Raw genomic sequence first — 26,075 nt, forward strand, 5'->3', positions numbered from 1 at the left:
TTTTTCTAAGATGGATGAAGTTAGAAGCAAAGTGTAAAACAGAAAAAATACTGCTTACTCTTTAATAAAAAAGAAGCTATGGGGTTTTTTACTATGAACAATGCACAGCAATACAACCCGACTATCTTTTAGGACTTTCCTCTGTTAAATTACCTATGCAAAACCAGACATCACAGTCATATTTTATTTTGTTGAAATGAGATCTGAAGTGTTACTTTTTTTGGTCAGAATTATTAATTTAGTTGTGAGCAGAAGAACCTTGACAATCAAAGGGCGAATCTAGTTTGCTGAAAGTGTTCTTAAGGAGAAACTAACGAACCTCTAATGAAACAGTGGAAGAATTAGCCAAACTGCTATTTGTTACACTGCTTAATTTAAGCAAATATCTCAACAACAAAAGAATTAGCAGTAAAAGAAACTGGATATAACATAAAAGGCTTTTTTAAAAATCTTTCTTCAAGTATTATTTACACCAGTCCTATAAGTTGAGAGATGTGAAAATGACATATTTATTAATGTTAATAAATATTAACAATGCCTTCTGCTCACTTCAAATACACTATTTTTTTCTTCTTCTTTTCCAATATCCAAATTCTTCCCCTATTCTGTGAAAGCATAGGCATTTGCTATTTTGCTCTCATAAAAATTAATATAAGTCTTTATAGAAACCTTTAAGTCCTACATAAAAGAATTATCTGGACTAACCTTTTCAGTTCTAGCCCATCAAGACTCCTTACATACATATTCATGATTCCACCCACTGACCATAAGGGTCATATTGCTCCTTTTTCTACTCATCATCATGCTTGTTTGCTTGTTCTTCATTGTTGAGTTCTCACTCAGCCAAGCAAATAGCAAACACATGCTGGAATTTAGCTTTATGCAAAAGTTATACCAACTCCCCAATGAGAAAATGTACCCTGCACTCACCTGTTCATCTCCTCAGTATGAGGTGTTTGCTTTGCCCTAACACACGTGGAAGGTGTTTATCGTGTACAATGCTAATGTCAGACAGCTGACCTCCTGCAGTGTCAGGACAGGGGAGTGCAGACTGAGTATATTTCAATCTCCTCACTTTCAACAAGCATTAACTTCAAGAAAACCCCACATTTATTTCTAGGAGCAACTGCTTTTGCCATCTGTACAGAGCACTTAATGTAAGCTCCAGCTACCCAACTTGTATAAATTCCTAATGTTAGCCCGAAGGCTTTTTCAACTCACCAAGCCTCTCTAAGTTGCAGTCAAAAATTACATGGATATTTGACTAGCCTACCAAGCTTGCATTTGAAAAGGAGATGGAGCAAACATAAGAAAATAAGAGCCAGATAGCTTGTGATGGTTACCATCTTCAAAAAGAAGAGACCTTAGAAAAAAACTGACAAAACTTACAAGCTTACAAATGGAGTGTAAAAATAATGAAGACACAGTTAACTGTCCCCCATGCTCTCTATAAACCAAATGACCACAGAGGCAGGGACTAAGGAAAGTCCATCTCATGTGTTGAACAAGGTTCTCCTGAACTTGCACACCACTTCAAAAGGCTGTCAGAGTTGTTGTTTTCTTAAAACAATAGGATTGCTAAGGTTGTCAAAGACCTCTAAGATGCAGGAGTCCAACTGTTAACACAGCACTTCCACAGTCACCACTGTGCAGCTGTGTCCTATCACTTGTTACCCAGGACAGTGAGTGGTGATACTGTCTTAAAGGAATTAATAGAATAACAGGCTCTTCTGAGACTTCCTTCTTTCTGAGTATTGCTAGCTCACCTGGTATTCCTTTGAGAAAGCTTATTTCTCTTATCCATTGTCAGATTCTTTTGTCAGTAATACACATAAACCTAACCAAAGATCTCATGCAGGTCTAGGAAACACCATGATTATAAGCTTTAAAGACAAACTGGTTTAAGACTTCATTTTCAGATACTTTCTCCCTGGGGAGGAGGGGGTATGTTTGTTTTGTTTTTTTGTTTTTTGGGGGGTTTTGTTTTGTTTTTTTTTAATTGAGATTTGATATGTAGTTGTTATATGAATGCTTACTCTTTTCTTAAGATAATTATTTTTAAAAACTCTTTAAAGAAATAAAAATACTTATAAGCATATATAGCCAGGATAAAAAGGTCCTCATTGGGTAAGACAGATTTCAAAAATGGTTGGTACCCAGAAGTAGCAATTCCCATTTGTAAACATGTTTTACGTTATTCAAAATGTTGAAGAAATGATGCTTCCACCCGGCTTATGAAAAATTCATGCTATTTCTTTTCTTTGCTCACCATTTCCTTCAGTACAGCAAAGATTTCCTTATACATTGTGCGTTCAAGATTTCTGAGAATTAATTAAACAATTGTGAATAAATTAAATATGTAAAAACATATGTTCTTCTTAAATTGAATTGGTAATTGAGCATGTTCCTACTGTGGATGGTTAACCTTCATGGCAAAGAAAGCAGGAAAGAAAGAAAATGAGAAAGAGAGAGAGAGAGGAAGGAAGGAAGGAAGGAAGGAAGGAAGGAAGGAAGGAAGGAAGGAAGGAAGGAAGGAAGGAAGGAAGGAAGGAAGGAAGGAAGGAAGGAAGGAAGGAAGGAAGGAAGGAAGGAAGAAAGAGAAAGAAAGGTGGTTTTCACTAAAAATTACACATTATTTTAAAATTCCCATTTATTATTTCAGATTTATTTAAAGAATAACTATGTGTTGACAACAATGCATCATTCATATAACTGTGATTATTTTTTGTTTGTCAAATAAAATATATATATATTAACCATATAGCAGGGAACTTATGTGATTCAATAATGTAATATCTGTATGTTTGGATGCATGTACTTATCTATGTGTAAATATAAAAACAGAAAATACAACTGCTATGAATTTGAATAGTGATATTTTAAACATGCCTAAACATGTTTAGGCATGTTTAAAATATCAGCAAAAATAAAAGCTGACCTTAAAAATTACTTAGAAATACTGCTATATTTGAAGCCTCTTCCTTCAGACATGCAAGACTATAGGAAGGGGAATGGAGCTAAATGCAAGAGTAGACAATAATCTGATTTCCTTCCTTTCCTTCCTTCCTTCCTTCCTTCCTTCCTTCCTTCCTTCCTTCCTTCCTTCCTTCCTTCCTTCCTTCCTTCCTTCCTTCCTTCCTTCCTTCCTTCCTTCCTTCCTTCCTTCCTTCCTTCCTTCCTTCCTCCCTCCCTCCCTCCCTCCCTCCCATCCATCCATCCATCCATCCATCCATCCATCCATCCATCCATCCATCCATCCATCCATCCATCCAAAAATTCTGTTCACACGATTTCAGACTTTACCTCTTTGTCTAAATTCTCGTACTGTGTGTTACTAATGGAAACAGTTAAGCATACTGAAGCAGGTGCTCAGGTTTTTTACCAACTGGGGATGAAAATAGATTTGAACAATCTCCATAGATGCTGTTATTCCCTGTTTGAACCTTGTTGTCATCTGAATTTGAATCTTCAAAGCTGAATATCACTAAATTAATTATAGGCAGTATTTTTATGGCTAATAAGTATCTAATGAATTTAAGTATGTTAAAGATGGAGAAGGTTTTTCATCTATAATATAATTTGCAATGCTTTATTTAAACTTCTATTGTTATCTCTATTTGTCTATATCCTAAGCATTCTTTATAGATACTCCTATGTTTCTGAACAAGAATTGTTCATACTGTTCATTTTTCTCCACTAAATGTTACAGCTTAACAAAGGAATTAATGTTCATAAGCATTAAACACATTCATAAATATAAACCATGGCTGGATGGCAGGATCTCAAGGGTCATGGTGAATGGTGCTACATCCAGTTGTTGGCCACCACTAGTGGGGTTCCCCAAAGTTCACTACGGGGCCAGTTTTGTTTATATTTTTATCAATGGTTTAGAAGAGGGCAATGAGTGCACCCTCAGTAATTCTGCAGATGACAGTGAGTTGGGCAGAAATGCTGGTCTGCTAAATGATACAAAGGCTCTGCAGAGAGTTTGGGACAGGCTGGATCAATGGGCTGAGGCCAACTGCACGAGATTAAAAAAGGTGAAATGATGGGTCCTGCACCTTGGTCACAACAGCCCCATGCAGTGGCACAGGATGGGGAAAGAGTGGCTCAAAAGCAGCCCAGCAGGAAAGAATCTTGGAGTTCTGCTCAACAGCCCAGGTGACCAGCCCAGGCCAATGGCACCTGGCCTGGATCAGCTACAGTGTGGGCAGCAGGAGCAGGGCAGAGACTGTCCCCTGTACTGAGCAAAGGTGAGGCCATTCCTCAAATCTTAGGTCCACCTTTGAGCCACTCACTGCAAGAAAGACATTAAGCAGCTGGAGCATGTCCAGTGTCCAGGGAAGGGTTGTGGAGCTGGTGAAAGGTCTAGAGAGTAAATCATATGAGGAATTGCAGAATGATCTGGGATTGTTTAGTCAAAAGAAGAGGAGGTTCAGGAGAGATCTTATCTATCCTGATAAAGGAGGTTGTAGCCAGCTGCATCAGGGGAAGTCCAGGTTGGACATCAGGAATAATTTCTTCCCTGAAAGGGTAGTTAAGCACTGGAATGGAGTGCCCAGGGAAATGAAGTCACCATCCCTGGAAGCATTCAAGAAATAACTGGATGTGGCACTTTATGCAGTGTTTTAGTTGATGTTGAGCTCTTCGTTGAAATGCTGCAGTCTGTGATCTTGGAAATCTTTTCCGACCCAAATGATACTCTGATTCTGTGATTCTCAATCACATAAATGTTCACTAACATCTAACTATGCAACTCCAGTTCCACTGGTCTATGCTGATATTATGTTGGGTAACTACTAGAGACATTGTAATTGATGTTTTCAGGCAGGGAAGGAAAAGAATACATGAAGGAAGTGTTCTCTTGATAGGAACAGTATTTCAGCTATTTTTGAAATTTTAAAGGCAGAATTTTTGACAGAAACTTCTTATTATTTACTATTATACCAGGTATATATAACATATACATAATTTCTGGGAGCTGCACTTGAATATTTACTTTAACTCTTAGTGCAGCTTATCCAGCTATATTCACAGTCCATGTATGATAAATAACAAGAAACCTTGTGATGTGACATCCCTCTCTTCATGAAGGGGGGGGGTGTCTAGGATTGACCCCATCCTCTATACTGCCATCATCAATCCCTTCCCGTTCCTCAGGTGTGGCTCTGGGATGGGGTTCTGACCAGCAGCAAATGCAGCCTGCACCCCAGTGGGGCAGAGTGGTCAAAAATGGCAGTGCTGGTGTGGGAAGCAGCTGCAGGGAACAAAAAAGCAGCTAAACTGAGACAAGAGGAGCTGAGCCCAGAGCAACAGAGTGGCAGCACAGTGAGACATGAGCAATTTAGCTGTCAGAGGTTTGTCCATCATTGTTTTCCATTGTCTTTGACTTAGAGATGGGGAAAGCCATCTGTGGGAAGCTCCCACCAATTTGTCTTTGTCCTGGTGGCCACACAGAACTAGGTCAAGGTGATGGACACCCTTTGAGTGTAAACACTGTCTTAGGTTGAAAGATGTGGCTGGGGATGTGTATTCTATTGCCATCTGATAGAGGTGGGGCAGTTTTCTTCTGTTAAGTGGGTCCCCTGTTAAAAGCAGGTGGGGCAGTTTTCTTTACCTCTTCCACAATCAATCCTCCCTCCAGGAGTTATATGCTGTAAATGGGCCATTGAGTGCCACAGCATGACTGATAAAATTACATCATTCAGTTGTGAGATGCTCCGCCCAGGGGAGGAGCCAAGCATTCCTGCCTGGATATAATCTGAGATTGGAACACCACAGGCAGCCTTCTCCACTGGATTCCCAGAGGAAGACCAGGCCCATCTATACCACCACCGGACCTTCAGAGGAAAACTACAGTCTTGTACAGGATCACTGCTTCAACAGAACCACATCTGTCACTCCAGGAGGGCTGCAGCCACCATTTCAATTGGACTGCTACCACCACCCTGACCCACAGGGTGTCAGGTAGTATTCTGACTCTGTCCATGTTGTTTTGTATTACTTTATTTTTTATTTTTATCTTTTTTTTTTCCTAATAAAGAACTGTTATTCCTACTCCCATATCTTTGCCTGAGAGCCCCTTAATTTCAAAATGATAATAATTCAGAGGGAGGGGATTTACATTTTTTATTCCGAGGGAAGCTCCTGCTTTCCTTAGCAGACACCTGTCTTTCCAAACCAAGACAAGTACCTTTTTATATGTTATTAATATTTCTGCTATTGCTGTGCATTTCTTACTCCACTGCTGTTTGCTTTCAGTAAACAGTTATCTCAACCAATGGTCTCTGCCTTTGCCCCTCTCTTGCCATAGGGGGTGGTGGGAAGAGGAGTGGTTTATTTGTAGGTCTAATTTCTGACTGGTAGCAAACCACCATAGTAGTTTAAAGCAGATTACATGGTCCTACATACCTCTGGATTAAATGCAAATCCATGTAAAAAAAGCCATTAATACAGGTTGAGATGATAAACATAAAGTATGTTGAGTAGCTAAATTCAGCATTTATCTATACTTGCTGGATACTGCAACATCAGATAATTAAGGTTTTCTTTATATAAACAGAGGAGATTAATTATGGTATTTTAAATAGCATTATGGAATAATTGACAAAACTGTTTTCATTTTCATAGCTACGGTTACACACTTATCAGAATATATTAATCCACATATAACTAAAAATTCTCCCACAGGAGCTTAATTTGTAGGTTTTTGTGGTTTTCTTTTAAAGAAAACTGTCATCATCAGAAAAACCATGTTGAATATGCTATTGGCCAAACAATGTGATATGAAATGTCTCACAGGTTATATAAAGAGCTCATAGAATAATGTTTTTATAAACACATTATTTAGTAAAAATCTCCTTCAGCACACACAAACCAGACAGCATACCTGTGCTCCCCCTCCCTCTTATCCAAGACAAATACCAAAACCAAACAACCAAAAAAAAAAACCATAAAAAAAAAAAGGCAGACAGTAAACCTTTCCAGTTTGTTGATAAAACAATTTCCACCTTTTCCTTGCATCACTGTTCTATCTTCATTGTGCATTCCTTTTCTAGCCACTCAGTCGCTCTACATTTTGCTTTTTGACTCTTTCTATTATGTATTAGTAGCAAGAACACGTTTATAGTTATCCAGATAGAGAGGAATGCTGTAAAGGGCTGGAAAAATATCTCTGTGTAAACCATATTAAAGATGCAAAAAGAAGCTGAAACCTGTTGCAGAAAGCAGAAGCAGAATCCAGTCCAGTTTCTGGTGATAAAACTTGATGAATCAGAAAGTTAAATTTTTTGGAAGACATCTGGCACACAGCCTCTATTATCAGGTTAAGCCAGATGTAATTCTGAAGGATGTATGCAAAAATGCTGAAATTTCACCTTCTGTTTTTTCTTGATGCAACTACTTTACATCAAATAACAATTTTTTTTACAGAAGAAAAGTCAATTCAGTTAAATCATTTCATGAAATTTACATAAAATTAAATCTGAATGTAAAAAAAATGAATTTTTTTTTTACGCTGGGATAGTGATTCCAAGAGTAAAACCAGAATCAGAGAAAGGAACAGATGACTTATTCATCCAGTCCCAACCACCTTATAAATTTTAGATTTTAGTATAAATTACTAAATTTATACAAAAGCAAGTTTAATACGTTCAAGACATTCAATAGCAATTTCCAGTCAGGCATAAAAACCTTCAGGGAAGGGAATGCCAGGAGGAGAAGAAAAAAGAAGACAGTCAGAAAAAATTTCTTTGGCATTAAAGTCTCACTATTAAAAGCCTTGTTTCACGTTTGGTCAATTAAAATGCAGTATAATAAAATATAGTACCTTATAACACATGCATAGAGCCCGCTGTCTTGTACCACTGTTGGTCTGAACCAAATGGAGTCTTCTTCTTTGCTCATTCTGGTTCCATCAAAAGCTATAGGTTCCTCAAAATCTCCAGGTCCAGAGCTTTTGTACCACATCAAACTAAGTCCAGCACTTTGGGCTAGGGAGTAATTAGCTCTAATATATCCATAAAACAGTGCACATTTTATACGAACAGGTTCTCCCACTAGAACTTGATATTTCTTGTAATCCACAGACCAGTCAGTGCATCCATCAGCTACAAGAGAAGAGAAAATGACAAGAGATTGTCAAAGGTTTTGGAAAGCACTATTCACACAGCAGTCTTTATTGTGGGAAAGTATTGTACTTGAAAAAAAGTCCATTGAGGGACTAGCAGTATACTTTTTATCCCTGAAAAATTAACTGCATTTTCATGATGTTTATGTCTTGTACTTGACTATAGTGGACAGAGCCATTAGGACATACATTGCTAAATGTTGATAATCTCTGAGCACTAACTGAGCAATTGCTCTTTTATCTTTCGTGGAACTCCAGCATGACCAGTTATAAAATGCTGAAGTGAAATTAGTGCAACACAGAGGGCATGTGGTTCACAGGGTATCACCATCTAAATTGCATCAATCAAATATCTTCAGTGTTACCATGTAAGTGAAAGCCTCAGAAGATATTAGGACAAGGAGTTGTGGTCTGAACCAAATTGTATGAAATTTTGGGATAGATTTGAAGGAAGAGAAAAAACTGCCTTTACAATAAGACCAAGTGCACAAAAAATTACTTCTAGGAAAATTACTATCAATAATATAAATGGATTATTCAAAAATATGTTAGACAGATCTTAGTTTGAATTCCTGACTTTCCAGAACTACATTACAAATTATGGTTATTAATATTTTCTTTTTTTTCCTGTTGAATAACATCAGCCCTTACCAATACTGTCCCACAATAACTGCTCATCAGAAAGCAAAACTAAATTTATTTGACATGCCAAACTCCAGTAACATAGCTAAACCCCAAGGCCAAAAAAAAAACCACCAAACTCACAACCTTGTCCCCTGTATTTTTAGTTAAGAACACAAAAACAACAAAAGGAAAAGAGCTATTTTCTACAATGCCTTCCTTAACAAAAGTTTGTATTTTTTAAAAGCAATTCAACCATGAAAATTCACCATTAGGTTCATACACTAAAAAACTCAGTGTCCAGTCTCAGCTGGTTAACCAGGCCCTAATCCAGTCAGTAGAAAGCAATCAGTACATCCAAAGGACAATTTATTTCTTCTCAATACTATGTCTCATATAAATATTTTGTCTTTGAATTTGACACTTTATTAACTTTGAAAGAGCTCAGGTAGCTAGATAGCCATCTTAGAAAATCAACTTTTGAAAAGCTCTATTTTCATTCTAGAATTGTTCTGACTTTAACAGAGAATTCCAGCTACTGTGCAAGGTAAAGCAGTATTTGCACTTTAAACTTAGACAATATTCTGATCTGCTACCTGGGAGAAAAATATACTATATAGTGATTTTTTGAATCCTGTATTTAGGTAATGCCACAGTACTTATTGTATATTGCAAAATAAGAAAGAATCATACATTTTCACACATCCCTGTGTAAGCAATACCCTAAGTTGATCCAACATAGAAAGCTGGGGCAAAAGTGAGTGAATTGAGTGAGTGAAAATTTAGAGTGAATTTGCATTGTGAACAGAATTCACACAAACAGATATTTCATATATCTTTGGACCGTCTCCTCCTGCATTAACTTTTATGACCAGGAAGGGAAAATAATATGTCCCTGTTCCAATTTTCCTACACAACAGTTCCTAAAGATTAGTAAGTGTTGTTACAAGGCCCTAATAAGACTTGTACTCATGTATAAATTGAAGTGAATGGAAACAAAGCTACACTATTAGCTTCCCCTTAGGACCAAAGAAACTAACTTTCATGTAGTCCAGGATTCAATTACATCTTTTATCATTTCATTTTTACCTCTCTGAAAAAGCATTCTCTCTCACCTGATTTTATTTCTCTCTGCTTCTAAGTCCCAATGCCAAAAAAGAATTAACAGCCAGCTCTAAGCAGTGTTAATTTCATTATATGAGTTACCAGGTAATAACTTCTTCATTATACTTTATCATCAGATTGTAATCTTGCTTTTCACTGCTTAATTTAGCTAGTACAGGATGGTTTACATTATTAGTTTGTAAGTTATGTCTTCTCTCTCAGGATATTCAGTTCTAATTGTTCCCAGTTCCTTTAACTTGCAGAATCCATGAGAATATATTGCTGAATAACACCAACTCAAGCTCTTTGTATTGGAGGAAGGATTAAATATGCAGGGCAGGTGCCACTGGCTTTGTTTCAGCATGACATTTCTCATAAGGGACCTGGAGGTCCTGGTTGGTGGCAAGATGAGCCTGAGCCAGCAGGGCCCTGGCAGCCAGGAGGGACATCCCTGTCCTGGGGCCATCAGGGACAGCATGGCCAGCTGGGCAAGGGAGGGGATTGTCCTGCTCTGCTCTGCATTGCAGGGGCCTCACCTCAAGTGCTGGGGACAGTTTTGGGTGCCACAATACAGAGAAGACATTATACTGTTAGAGAATACCCAAAGGAGGGCCATGAGGATGGTGACAGGACTGGAGGGGAAACTGTATGAGGTCACTTGTCGTGCTTAGCCTGGAGAAGAGAAGACCAAGGGAAGACTTCATTGGGGTCTTCAACATCCTCATGAAGGGAAAGAGAAGGGCAGGTCCCAATTTCTTCACTCTCATGACCCGTGGCTGGACTTGAGGCAATGGCATGAAGCTGTGTCAGTGGAGGTTTAGGTTGGATATTGGGAAACTGCTTCTCAGCCAGTAGCTGGGCACTGGAACAGGCTCCCCAGAAAAGTGGTCACAGTACCAAGCATGACAGAGTTCAAGAAGTGTTTGGACAGTGCTCTCAGGCACATGCTGTGATTCTTGGGGTGTCCTGTGCAGGGCCAGGAGTTGGTCTCCATGATCTGATGGGTGCCTTCTAACTCAGAATATTCTATGATTCTAGAAAAGCCTCCTAGGGATCACTTGAATTATCTATATATTCATGGAACTATTTGTTCATTTTTTGGCACAAAGCCCATCAAAATGTCCCACCATATTTTAAGATAATGTCTACTTGTCCTGTATTCAGCTGGGAGAGAGTTAATTTCTTTTCAGCAGCTGTTATAAGTGCTGTGTTTTGGATTCAGAACTAATGAGCACACACCTGGAGTGCTGTGTCCAGCTCTGGGCTCCTGAATACAAATTATATGTACAGACAGCAATGTCCAACAAAGGCCCACAAAGCTGATTAAGGGACTGGAGAATCTGTGCTGTGAGCACAGGCTGAGAGCTGAGACTGTTCTGCTTAGAGGGGGCTTAGGGGGGGTCTTAGTAATGAATACAAAAACCTGAAGGGAAGGTGCAAAGAGCCAGCCTCCTTCCTCTGGTGCCCAGTAATAGGACAAGAGGCGACAGGCACATATTGAAACACAGCAGGCTCTTTCTGAACACCAGGAAACACTTCTTTTCTGTAAGGTTTACCAAAAATTCACACAGGAGGTTGTGAACCCTCCATTCTTGGAGATATTTAGAAGCCAGAGAGATGTGGTGCTGAAAAACCATTTCTGGTTGGACCGTATGACCTACAGAGGTGTCTTCAACCTCAATCATTCTGTAATTCTGTGCTTTATTACAGTTACACTCAGTGATAACCTTAAAGAAACATATGTCCTCTTCTCAAAGTGGTCTTTGAATGAAGTGAACATGAGAGTGTTTCTCTTCCTGCTTTCAGAAATATTATACCACTTAAACTGCCAACACTGACATTCAAGTCACTTAGAACTGTGTTAACTGAATTACAGCTGGAAGGCTCAATGCCCTAAAAATCTTCCAGGAAAATCCTCACACTCAGCCAATGTGCTAATCTATGTGAAGGTGCTAATTCAATTTTGTCAGATATAATAGAAAATCATCATTCCCATCATAAGACACGCTGTGATATTTTCTGATAGCTGATATTTCAGGAGATAACAGTCGGTCTCTGCATAAAATGCTCCCAATTTCACAGTAACTTAGAAACATAAACAGAAGCTTAAAACCACATAATGAAAAGGAAAACAGACTGTCATGTCCTTAAAAATAATACTGTGAACATTCAGATGATGATAGCATGCATGCACCATAACCAGCACTTTCTGCATGTGGTGTGTAGAGCACGCATGCTTTTTTCAGTCTTGAAAAGCTTGGATGTATCAAAAACTAATTAAAGCCCAATTTCTAGATTCCTTGAGGAACGTAAAGATACATTTAAAAAGACCCAAACATATATTCAGAAAATTCTTTTGATTTTTATATTGACATTGCTACCTTAAAAATGTTACATATTTACATGTTAAATGTGTGCTACTGGCTTTGCAAATAGGGACAGAAAACAACAAAGTTTTAATATACATTCAGATTTTTTAATACTAAATAGATTGAATATTTGTAGTCAGTTTCATATTGTAACTGTGTCCATTTCTACCTTGACTGGAAGTTTTTTTTTGTTTGTGCAAAAGTAGGGCATTGACCAAATAAATTGTCTAATGTTTCTTCTCTTAATTATGGCTGCTACTGACACAAAATCAACACCTCCAATTACAGTCATTCAAAACAACTATGGGGAAAAAAAATAGACTCCATACTTTTCAATGTTTTTACTTATACCGTCACATCATCAAGCAGTCAATCATGTTTTATAAATTGAAATATACTTGAATAATTCAACAGCTTTGAAATTTCAGAACTGCCTTCAAAAGAATGGTTGTAGTCCCTAATCTCTATTTTAATATGCTGCCTGTTATTGCTACACATAATAGCACAATACAGAGTCCAGGATAAATATAATCCACTCAGTTATTTCCTTGAGTGATTTCAGGGTATGAAATAAACCACACTGCATCACTCTCCTAATAATGAGATCGTTCTGCTCAATACACAAGTGTCTTGCAGGCTGTATCTGGATAGGAACCAACACACAGAATATCTAACATTACTAAGAAGGCCTTCCCCTTTATTTTTGGCATCATATGTATCATTTTCAAGGTAAAATTCAGTGCTGAAAAGGACAAAAATATAAAGTTAATAACTCCTGGGTCTGCTATTACAGCCTGATCTCATTTAAAAGCTTCAATTAAAGGGCTAGAAAAGATCTTCACTTTTTCAATACATTGGTTAAAATCTGATTTCCAGATAGAAAATAGGTCTGATGGTTAAAAGCAGTTCTCCTAAAACATTTATAAAAGAAATAGCAAATTATCCTAATTGTTTTTCATATAATGATATTTAATAAAATAAAAATTAGCAACAGATTTACTTTTTCCCAGTCACCTGTGTTCCTAATTCTGCTCTGAATTTTATATACAAAGGATTATGCAATATCACCGTCTCTTCTATTTATTTGTCAGCTACTTTGGGGTTTTTTAATTAGGCATTTGCACACCTGACAAAGAAGTGACATCATAAATCACAAAAAATTCTGAAAAGTGGGCATGTAAAGGAGAAAGCACCAGGTCTTGCTTCTAAAGCTTAAAAAGTTGTCAAGGAGGGCACTAAGGGATGCAGAAATAAGAGAGCATCTTATTTAAAAGAGTATAGGGAGAGTAAATATGATGGGTAGAAAAATCAAAGGATGCTGTATACGTGCTGTAAGATTTTTGGGTAGGGTGGCAAATAGCAAGGGCAAGAAAGCAGGCTTTCCTTAATTGGCTGCTCATAAAACAGCATTTTAAAAGTTCATAAGTGATGCATAAGACTCAGGATTACTTTCTTTAAAACAATTTCCACAACAAAATCAAAATCACAGTCAGTTCTGGATTACTTTACTCTTTATCATCCTTGTTACTTTCTGCTTTTTGCTTAGACTAGCTAGCATTAAAATAAAAAAAATAAAAATTAAGATTTTATAGTTTATAGCACCCTCATTACAGTGCCTGAGCCAATTACCTCTATCCAACATAACACATGGTATTCTAGTGTGGGTTCTCATTATGAAGACATGCAAAGATTGTCTATTTTTGGTTTGCGTATGCTTTTATTTGATACAAAAATAAGCTCTGACAGGAATGAAGAAGCAGAGCTTAGAAACAACACATTATGGAGATGAGAGAGAACATGGCCAGTTCTATTCTTAGACTCCTTATATTTTGTTTTTTCAAAGTACTACCAGCACGAAATTGGGAAAATGAAAAAAAAATATATTAATATTAATGTTATCAAATGACCACATCAGGTATTTTATATGCAATTAAATTTCTTTTTGCGCTGACTGCTGTTACAGCTTTACATATTGCTATACTGCACTTCTGGTGGATACAGCATTTTCATTTTGAAAAGGCATTTTTCATTCTCCTGAAAACTCATGTAAAATTATGGTTTAAGATAAAAACACATATTTTGTTCTCAGTCTAAAACTGTGTAGTGGCTGTCAGGAGAGGGTGCCAGTAATGGAAAAGATGTTGAATGACATTTCAGGCAAACAGAAAAATTATTTTGGATATCATCATCTATTAAAGAAATTAGTTCCTAAAAATTGCACTTTTCCCAACACCAGACAAGTTGTGAAAGGGGTAAATGTGGTGGTTGAGGAATTTTGGCAAATGCATTAGCTCACAGGAAGAGGAATAATGAAAAAATAAATCTATGTCTTGCCATAAATTAATTAAAAATACTGCTTTTCAGCTCCAGAGTACTGCACTAACAAAAAACAGGGTATATATGCCTAGGTACTGGGCTACTTAGAGACATAATAAGCATGAAAATAGCTTTATGTCAATCTGGTGGGAAGGTTTTTTACATCATTCTCTCTTTTACCTAATCCAAGCCAAATTAAATAGAATTCTTGTCTGAACTAATACTATTCCTTTAATTGCCACAAGTATTTTGTAGAAAATGTTAAATCACAAAGCTATTTTAAGGAAAAAAACCTGTTCAAGACAGACCAATGCAGGAGCAAATGCTGCACTTCCTAAGTTCCTACTCTAAACAAAGAGATTTTCCCAGTTGCTTATTCAGTCCCTTTTGCATCCTTCCAACCCTCCTATTCTGTTTTACCATGTCATATAAATTAGGAATCTCTGTAAACACACACTTTAAAGGTGTCCTGGCTGGACTGGACTGATCAGGTTCTGCTGGATTGACCCCAGGACAGCAGCAAGAACCCACATAGCTTCTCAATTACTAAGCCACACATGCAACAGAACAGGGGAAAGAATAGGAAAAGCAAAAGAAAAGTCATTGGTCAAGATAAAAGTAGAAAAGAGAAAACCAACAAGTGATGCATAACCACTCCCTCATCATTATCTCCCGCAAGCAGAGCAGTGCCCAGCTGGTGTCTGAACAATGGCTACCTCAAAAGCCATGATGAATGAATTTATTTCTGGTCATATTATTTGGCATGGAATATCCCTGTGGCCAGTTTGGGTCAGTTGTCCCAGCAGTGTCCCCTCTCAATCCCTTGTCCCCCACCCTTGGGGAGTAGAATAGGAAAAAGAGAATTCTTGTGGTGCAAGCACTGCTCAGCAACAGTCAAAACACTGATGTGTTACCAACACTTTTTTAGTCACAAATCCAAAACATAGTGCCATAAGGGCTGCTGTGAATAAACAAAACTCCATCTTGCCCAGACCTGGTGCACAGATCCTTAATCTGTTTGCTTCTGTCTACTACCTTCTTTCAATTATTCATTTCCAGCTCAGGGACTGTCTGTACATTTACAGTTACAGCATAGGAATGGAGGCATAATTTAATCAACAGCCACAAAACACAAATTTGTTTACTAGATTAATTTCCAAAGCCTAATATTAAACTGCATTAATTTCTGTGCCCATTTGAAATGAATTGGTTCTTGTTATATTTACTATAAAACTTGATTTGAGGGTGGCTCTACATCCTCTGTTTCTTTCACAGAATCACAGAATAGTCTGAGATGGAAGGGACCCTCAAGGATAATTGAGTTCAGCTCTTAAGTAAATGGCCCATATTGGGATCATATCCAAAATTTTGGTGCTGTTAGCAGCAAATCCTTATGTGGCTATACCAGATTATCTGCAGTCCTTTCTGAACTTTAAGAGTTCAAGTTTCTTTCCTCCCTGCTCCCCAAACATGCTGTCCTGCTAGACTGTTATGTTTTTAAAGACAACTTCCACCCAGGCTCACTATCACACAATTTCTATATAATGTATAACTTTTTATGTAATCTTATATATATATATATATATATATTACACATACATGTTTAGATATAGAATCTCAAAATGAGGATGTGAAGTCAAGTCTGGTACATGCTGGTCTTAAAACTCCTTCTGGAATCACTAAACAAAGTGACTGAAATAAAATAGTAACTCAGCCTGAAGAGAACTGGGGAGAGGTTGAACTAATTTCTAAAAATTGAACAAGCACATGTAAGGGTAGGGTTTTTTCCCTTTAGAAAGGAGATTTCCCAGAGAAAAGAATCTCTGGGCCATACTGGGGTATCATGTTGCATAGCAGATGTCAAATTATTTCATCTCTTCCATAATCTCTCAATTATTGAAACTGCTTCTGAAAATACATTCTGTTCACCAGTAGCTTCATTTTGGAGATTATGAGGAAGATCAAGGATTTTTTCATGTTGGAATTTCAATAGCACTCGAGTAACAGCTGCACTGTATACCTCTAAACTATTTCCACGAAGAACTCAACCACTTAAATCACAAAGTTGCTGAATATCAGCTGAACTGTGATAACTAAATATGTGAGAACTGTCCACTTGCAGTAAATATAAGAAAAATCAGCAGATTAGTTCATAACACAAGAGGATTAAAATTAATCAAATGACAACATGTGCATAGGAGAGTACAATTACCCTGTTGCTGTGACTTATCTAGTGGAAATTTCTTAAACTGCATTATCATGGCTATATGACTAATACTGTGCAGAAATGCAAAGGATTGCAGTGAGAGCTCCAGAAAGAGCTAAAACCCAAATGAACTTTGAATCAAAGTATCATTGTTTAAAATTTCAAAGATTAAAAGGCCTAACCATATAATCATTAAGTAGAAATAGGCCATGATGTTACAAGGAATATGCATATTTTTAAAAATTACATATTTCTGTCTATCATTCTGTTCTACATTACTTTAACTTCTAAAATACTGGGAGAAATTTAATATATGGAAACTGGGATCTAGGATTTAAGATATCACTATTCTTTGTGAAAGAATATGTTAACTGCATACAAATCCCAGTGGTTTTGATGGCTGTTTCTTGTCTACAAATAGTCCTGCTAGACTGAAACTGCAGATATGGATTTATTTAAAGCCATGTATCTGTCAGACAGCTATTTGTGTTTAGAACTGCAATTAAATAGAAGCTAGAATGCAGTATAGCATTAGAGAGCACAAAGAAGCTCTAGGAAGTTTTTATTTTTCTTTACTCAATATGACAAAGTAACTTATTTTTCCCAGAGCTGGGAAGAATTTTTTTAATAATCTGTAGCATATATCACTGTTTCAATTTTAATTACTGTGTGTGTGCATGTGAAAATAATTGACCTAGTAATTGCAGTGTTCTTGATATGGATGATAAGGATATGATGTCAATATTTATATCAATATGTTAATACAAATGGATGGTGCCATTAGGAACCTGCTAAGCAAGGCTTTAGTAATCATCAGCAGTTTTGAGGCAGTCCAAAAATGTCGCAGACATCTTTCATGAAAAATCCTTTCTTAGGATTTTTCCTTGTGAGAAGCTGCAGTTTCAGCAACCAAAGTAAACAATGGTTATCTGCTGCTGTGGAATGCAACAGGTAGACCCGTGATTGGTCTCCTGTGGATGTTGGGATTTCCTGACCACTCAGGGCAGAGCTGGCTCTTGCTCTCTGTCTGAGACACAGATCTTTGTTATTCTTTCTTTTCTATTCTTAGCTTAGCTAGCTTCTGAAGAAACCTTTTCCTTTCTATTGCTTTTTAGTATAGTCTAATGTAACATATATCATAAAATAATAAATCAAGCCTTCTGATCATGGAGTCAACATTCTCGTCTCTTCTTCATCCTGAAAACCCTTGTGACCACAGTCACACAAAAACATTTAAACACTTGAAGAGAGAACAATGTCTTCTTCCCACAGATGTTTTGGGGCAGGTCAGTGGAGCAGAGCTGGACGGAAAGGCTGAGTCTGGGAGGACTCAGGAGGCCCAGGGCAGAGAGGTCTGGCAGGGCAGTGGCTCTGTGGCCTGGTTGTGGCTGTCAGGGCACCCTGGTGGCCTGGGAATGACCAGCAAAGCTCTGGGAGACCAGAGGGATTCTCCACAGCACAGGTCAGCATTGTGCTGCCACCAGACAGGGGCAAATAATGACTAAAGATGGGGGAAAATCCCCACAAGCTGCTCCCTCCACTAGGCTGTATCTTCAGCAGGTGGCATTTTTAAGAATTACTGCCCCTGTAACAGTCCATTCTATTCTGTCATTACATATATTAACCAGTTTCAAAAAATCTGGCAATGCAGTATCTATTACACTGGTAATAGGTACTGGAACTCTGGTTTGTGTACATGTGGACAAGCATCCAGCTTCTGGGAAGGACACATTTCCCTTCTCTTTTGCATTTCTTTTCAGTCCCAAGAGCCCTTCAACATTTTCTGTGTGAATGACTGAAAGGAAAAATAAATTCTTGACATTACCCTGAACCTCACTACCAGCCCACAACACAGTACCAACTATCATGATTAGGAAATATGTATTAACCAAATATAAGAAATGTAGTCATTGTCAGTTTGTAGACCCTCTTTTATACAAAAAACCCATTATTTAATGGCTACCAAAGACTCTGAGACTACTAACAGACTCTGGGAACAAGAAAAAATGTATTCTCATTTCCCAAAACCACAAAAAAACCTTCTATGAATGTATAACAGTGGCATAATTTATCATCAAATGCCTAAAGAAAGGACATATTTTCTTATGAAACAGAAACTAATTTTTAATTTAAGATGTTTCTATGATGTATTCTCTTTTCCTGCAGATGTTACTAAGTACAAGCATGGTAGTTTAAGCCAAAAGGAACTTCATGAAAGACTTAGCAAGAAACAACAATATTAACTGAACTTTAAAGAGAAAATATTAACTATAGTAAATCTGCACTCCAGGATTACAAAAAGTCATTATAAATCTGTTTGTACACTTTTTCTCTGTTTTAGAAGAACCCATATTATTACAGCATCTGGCATTTTCCTTCTTTTTTTTTTGGGTCCATATTAAGTCAAGAAGCTAAAGCTTATGAAAGTTATTAAATTTTGTAAATCTTTGCTCCTGTCTTTGACATTTTCTCTCTTCCCACATCCACATGCCACATGTTTGCCACACTTGAGACAGCTTACCAAAGAGAAAGAGGTCACTAGAATAATACAGTAGTTCACTACCTCAATCTCATTAGGCAAAGGAAATTTAAATCACTAATATTTGAGTTTGAGCAGAAAACTTTACACCTTTCACCAAAGTTTACTTTAAGGCTTACTATGAATGTTTTGGTTGAAGCAAATCTAAAGAAATAGAAAGGATTTAATTGAGTGAGGAATCCAAATCCCACAAGATTCAGATAAAAAGCTTCCTCAGGTACCTTTGTGGATCAAGTAAGCACACTGATGTGCTTAGCTGCATTGAATTTCAAAGACAAAAATCAAAACATCAGAGCACTTCCTTTTCTCTACTTATGCTATATTCTAGAATACATTCAAAATTAAACTCATTAGATAAAGCAAACAAAATGCATTGTTACACTGAAATACATTTTTGCATCCTGATTCTATGAATACCATAGAATTTTTTTTTTGACTGAAATTCTGAAAACGTTTTAAATGAGAAAAATATGTCGTCTTCAACTGAAAGACAATTTTTTGATATGTTATAAAACGAATTTTTCATTCTGGTTAAACAAACAGACACAAGAATATTTATTTGATTGTAGAATTGCTTTTTCCTTCAGTTACATTGGGACTCATTATCAGATTGGATGGCTCAAATATGCCCTAGCTAGAGCTGTCCCAATGGGAAATGGAGTACCCAAAAGCTGTACCAATGGGAAGGTGGGATACCAGGACCCGTCCCAGTGGGAAAATGAGACACACCAAGGGTTGTCCCAAAGGGAAGACAATGCCAGAAAGAAATTCATAAACTCAACTCCCTGACTGGATAACAGGAGCTTTTGGCAGGGGTTGTTCATGGCCATGGCTCACCAATCCAAGGAACCCACTGACCTTAGGGAAGAGGAAGACTGAGCAAGCAGACTAATTTGCATAAAATAACGAGGCAATCTTTTAAACAATATAAGATGGAATACTAAATACTTAGAGAGCCACATAATTGGTTTGTTAATATATGTAAATAATGAAAAGCATTGATAGTCCTCGTGCTGGCTTTGTGGATTTGCCATCCAGCAGCCCTTTCTGTGCAGAACTGAAAATAAATCAAATACTTCCACTCTCTGGGGTATTATACTTCCACTCTCTGGGGGATTGGCTTTCATGCACACTGTGGGAAAGAGCAAATTTTGGGATAACAGCTTTGCCATGGAAACGTTAATAAAACATGATGGTTTTCCAACCATGCTAGCCTGTGCCTAGTCCATATTGGGTGCAAGACAGGTGCAGACAAGAAAACTGAGATTTCAAATTTAATTGCTGCACAGTTGCTGTGGCCAAGATGGTCACCATTCACCACTTCACCAACAAGAGCCTCTCTGGGAACAAGTGACAAATCACAGAGGTCACCTCTCTGAGTCAGCTCCCTGAGTCCTGTACCAAAAAAGCTGTCATTCAGCTGTTTTAGGAATCTCCTGGACCTCTTTCTACCAGTTTTCTGGTGTTCTCAATTAACACCCACAAGCTTAATTCCCCCATAAGGACAAGGGTGGTTGATTTGGAGGCATCCCTTGGGTTCTTAAACAAGAAATTTTTGGTGCCACTGTCTTGGCTGCGTGGCCAAGAGCAGCTTCCCATGACGACAGTCACATTTGTTTTTCCCTCAGTCCTTACACAGAGGTCTGGACATTGCAGCCCCTCCATTACATCTGACAGTCACAACAGTGCCCTGCAGACTCACACCCTGCAGCAGTGCCCTGCACTCACACCCTGCAGCAGTGCCCTGCACTCACACCCTGCAGCAGTCCTTGCACACTCACATGCTGCAGCAGTGCCCTGCACACTCACACACTGCAGCAGTGCCCTGCACACTCACACACTGCAGCAGTCCTTGCACACTCACACCCTGCAGCAGTGCCCTGCACACTCACACCCTGCAGCAGTCCTTGCACACTCACACACTGCAGCAGTCCTTGCACACTCACACACTGCAGCATTCCTTGCACACTCACACCCTGCAGCATTCCTTGCACACTCACACACTGCAGCAGTGCCCTGCACACTCACACCGTGCAGCAGTCCTTGCACACTCACATACTGCAGCAGTGCCCTGCACACACACACTGCAGCAGTCCTTGCACACTTGCACACTCACACACTGCAGCAGTGCCCTGCACACTCACACCCTGCAGCAGTCCTTGCACACTCACATACTGCAGCAGTGCCCTGCACACTCACACCCTGCAGCAGTCCTTGCACACTCACACGCTGCAGCAGTGCCCTGCACTCACACCCTGCAGCAGTCCTTGCACACTCACACCCTGCAGCAGTGCCCCACACTCACACACTGCATCACTGCCTCAGGCAATCACAAGGAAGCCTTGCCCACTCCTCTGCTGGCACTGTGCCCTTCACACCACACTGCAGCCGTGCACTGGTGCTCCCAGCAGTGAGCTGTGCACACTCACACTCACACTCAGTGGGGCTGTGTCTCTTTGCACACTCACGGGGTGCCCTGCTTGCACACCCCACTCATGCTCACAATCCTGCCCTGCACACACACCTTTCTGAAAGAACCCAGCCTGCAAACCCACACTGCGCCTTTCCAGCTGCTGAAGAAATGAACATTTGTACAAAGGAATTCAATGAAATTAGAAATGGTTGTAAGAGCACCTTATAACCCAAATATTCCTCTGAGACTCACTTTTATTGAGTGATGCTTCACTCTGTTTGATCTCTGTATAGTCTTTTTGCTACCTCTAATGCACGGAGGTAAAGAATATGTATATTTTTCAAGATAAGGTCACAGAGCTGAAATAGATTTTGATCTGTGATTATTTAAAACTTCTTCAGGGATTTTTCAATTTTAGAATGGATTCACCTTCTATGTATCTTCACTGTCTTCCTCTACACATATAGGCACATTTAAATATAAATTTCAATTATTAATGATGAATTTTCTTGCACGATATAAGAAATGCCAATGAGAATAAAATCTGAGTGCAATCTGGAGCTGTGCAATTTGAGGGTCGCTGGTGTCACCGCCCTCTGCTAATACTGTAGGAAGGCAACATGTGGAATGTACAAATATAGGATCAGATCTATGTCAGAAGAAATGAGACGTGACTGAAGTAGACAAATAGATATAGATACCCTCATCTGTATAAACAAACATGAATTTCTGGGTTTATGTCCAGATGGAGCAGAGAAAAAAGACCAGGGACTTTTTCTACTAGGAAAAAAAAAGACACTACTTCCATCTTTTCCTCTTCTGAACTAAAAGAAATAAAATTAAGGGTAATGGAGTAGAAAAAAAGAGTATATCAAAAAAATGAGAAAGAACCAAGACTGGATAATCCTGAAAAGCTGAGAAAACATATGAAGAACAACATATTTGATAAAGTTTCTTATGCTTTTCATTAACAGAGCTGGTTATATAGCTCCTTGTTTTGTCCTATTTTGTCATGTTCCTCCTCAGCATTCAAGTCTTTTTCATGTGAATACAATAGCAAACAAGTGAATTCCTGTAATAGTTCATATTATCCCCCCATACTTTCCTTCTGGGGTAAATAATACATGTCAATTTAGAACATTTTCCAGCACAAAGTTCATGCATGAACATGTTTGACTGTTTTAGGATGTGTTAAGGTCTGTTTCTTCTTGGAAAGGACTGAAATTTCTGGAAGACAGATAGAAGAAGATACAGAAAAGCCTGAAATTGCAACACCGACTTCTGAATTTCTAAGCAATTGAAGCAGTGGGGAAGAAATTTAGCCTGAATACAAGTTCCCTTGTGATAATCAAGTTTTTTATTTTGCTTGGACTTCCCACAGCCTTTATGCCTCTGGATAAAAGTTCTTGGTTCATTCTAGTGTCTTCAATCTGTGTTTAGACACCAGGTTAACTGCCTGAAATAGGGATACAGCAGGAGAACAATAGTCTACCAGGACTCTCTAGGAAGCCAGGAGAGAAAACCACAACAACATACACAGATATATGCCCATAAACATTTTTCTTCTTTTTTTTTTGTTTGTGTCTTTTGGGGGTTTTTTGTTTGGTCTAGATTTTTTTGGTTTTGGTTTTCCTTGTTGTTTTTTTTTTTTTTTTTTTCCCTGTCTTGAGTAAGAAAAAGATATATATCCTTATAAGTACAGGTATACACAGCTTACATATATTTATAAGGCAGGATCAGGTTGGCTCACTTTACCTGGCCTGCACTGACTGGGCATGAAAGAGCCCAATATTAGCACAGCAGTGCACAAGCTGTTAAGTTTTGTACTTGAGGTTGGGAGCAGCTCTGTGCTAATGAGACTGCACAGCTTCCAGCCTGGAGAGCTGCAAAGCTCACAACTGTCAGTGTGGGCATCTCCAAGTAACACAGAACTTCTACTTCCCCTTTCCAGATGAGCTCAGCCTCTCAAAGCAGTCAGAGCAGTTACAGCAACCCCTCATTCATTTTTTCACACACCTTCCCCAGGGTTTCCTGAGTGCTGCCATTCATGGTCCCATTTTACAGCAATAAATTAGTGCCACTCCAGCAGCTCGGGCTGGCTGCTCACATGGATTTTCTCAGCACATTAGCCAAACAGTAGGAGAAGCCACACGTGTCTCTCATTTGACACTTGAGTCTCATTTCCCACTTGGGTTTGCCAACAGAGTAAGAAATAGTATTTATCAAGCTTCTCCTCAATACAGTCTTCTTAGTATCAAGGGAAAATTGTCTTTGAGAGTAAAGTTGTCTCCAGTTGAGAAATGTTTTCTGCACTGCTATGTTGAGAGTGTAAGTAAACTTAGCTCTCACACTGGTCATCAGCAGATTAATTAGCACTGTCCTCTAATAAGGCTTGATCTTTAATGATGAAAAGTGTACCCAAGGAAAAGGTTCAATTATTTTTTTAGCTTAACCATAGCAAACAACCAACATGAATAAAAAGATTATAGCTTTACAGAAAAGTCTGATTAATACAAATGACCCTGACATAGAATTTTGAAACAAATCTCTTTTACTTTCAGCTAACCTTTGAAATTGAGGCCAACACTTTTCTAAAGGATTTTTTTATTTAGAAAAAATCATATCATGATACACAAACCTACTAGCAGCAAGACAGAAAAAAGAAAATTTAAGGTAAGGTTTTATGCCTCCTTAAATGGCAATTGCAAATCCGTTCTTTAATGTGCCACTAACCCAGAGGGGCAGGTAAGGAAATAAAATCAACACTAAAACACAGCCACTGTAGACTATGTGTGAAATTTGATGTGATTAAACCTCACTGTATGGCACATGCTGTATGATTTCACACATAATAAATTAAATAAACAGGATAAGGTATGCAAATATTAATCCCAAAATTCTCACAGACTTGATCCTCAGGAAGCTGTTTATCTGTTTCCTCAGAAGAGATTTTTAAAATGATGATTAAAAAAGAAAGAAAGAAAGAAATTGAAAGGAAGAAACTGAAAGACTATTTTTAGTTATAGAAATTGAATGATCAAAATTAAAATCCAGGTCTCCTATTTAACTTGGCCTGCTTTAGATGATTATTTATGAACTCTAGGTGATATGACATTTTCATTATTATAAAAATATTATTAGTAACTCCATAGTTAAGGACACACTGAGATTTTTGCTGAAAGTGATTAAAATTCTTCCATTTCACACTTCATTGGTTTAATCTTTGGTTTAGAGTTATCACAGTATCTTCATAGCAGAACTGATTTTCTTTTTTTCAAAAATATCTCTCAGAGAAAAAAAAAACAAACCCAAACATTAAATCAATTCCTTCTCGATTTTTCTTTTATCACATTATATAGCTTTGTATGTAACCACATTTTAGACAGGTTACATGTCAAAATGTTTTATTCCATTTATGCATTATATTCCCCCTCACAAAAGTTGAATTAGAAACCTAAACCTTCCTTTCTCTTTACTACAATTCAGCAACTCACCCTATCTCTATCATTACCTTTTATCCAGTTTTTTTGAAGAAGAGATAACTACAGAAACCAGCAAAATTATCTGTTCAATTCACTGAAATCAGGGTGCCTTCAAGATTGAGTCAGTCTTAATAAAAAATGCTTTTTGGAATGGAAGCTGGAAAGTAGAACAAGTGGATAACATTAGAATAAAAAATATATTCACTTTTTCCTGACAAATAATTATATTTTATATTCATACTACTACACAACAACATAGAACTTAATGCAAAATATCAGGACTTGAAACAAAATATATACAAAACTTCATTTTTTTAACTTTTGCTTATGACAAAATGGTAAAATACTGCTATTCATAGCAAATCCAGATTTTAAAATGAACACTCCTCAGCAAAATTGTATTACCAGCCTCTGGATCTGCCTTACTATAGTAGAGGAAATGTATTAGAATATCTGTATAGAGGCTTTGCCCCAGAGGTCCTGGTTGTCCTTGATGGGCTGCAGCTGCGATGTCCTTAATTGGGCTGCAGCTGTGACCAATGAAGATGACTGGGATAAAAGGGGGGTGGGATAGCCTTGAAGGAGCCCTGAACTGAGAGAGAGAAATATGCAGAAGAAGGAGTCAGTGAAGCTCTGTGGCTACAAGAATATGCCAAAGAGGTATGGACTTTAGAAGTCTGATAACAACAACACCTTACGTAGGGAAAAATCCCTGTTTTCTTTCTGTTGGAAAGCTCCCCTTCTCTAGAGAAGCTCCCTGACATGATGCTCAGTCAGGAGTCACTCAAGAGCCTGCACGTGGGCTGCTGTGATGGGTTAACCCCAGCCAGGTGCCCACCAGAGCTGCTCTATAACTCCCTCCTCAGCTGGACAGGGAAAAGAAAATAAACATAACAA

At 38.1% G+C, this 26,075-nt stretch overlaps 1 protein-coding gene across 3 annotated transcripts in view; it reads right to left on the reverse strand.

Moving 5' to 3' along the window:
* The window catches only part of IL1RAPL1 (interleukin 1 receptor accessory protein like 1), a 689,590-nt gene that overhangs the window by 311,919 nt on the left and 351,596 nt on the right, over positions 1 to 26,075 (reverse strand). For all 3 annotated transcript variants that reach the window (XM_054654990.2, XM_077172083.1, XM_077172087.1), the window contains one exon: positions 7,829 to 8,108. In XM_054654990.2, the coding sequence (XP_054510965.1) occupies positions 7,829 to 8,108 (280 nt within the window). The remainder of the gene's footprint in view (positions 1 to 7,828; positions 8,109 to 26,075) is intronic.

Source organism: Agelaius phoeniceus, chromosome 2 (genome assembly GCF_051311805.1).
Source record: "Agelaius phoeniceus isolate bAgePho1 chromosome 2, bAgePho1.hap1, whole genome shotgun sequence".
NCBI classification, from domain to species: domain Eukaryota; kingdom Metazoa; phylum Chordata; class Aves; order Passeriformes; family Icteridae; genus Agelaius; species Agelaius phoeniceus.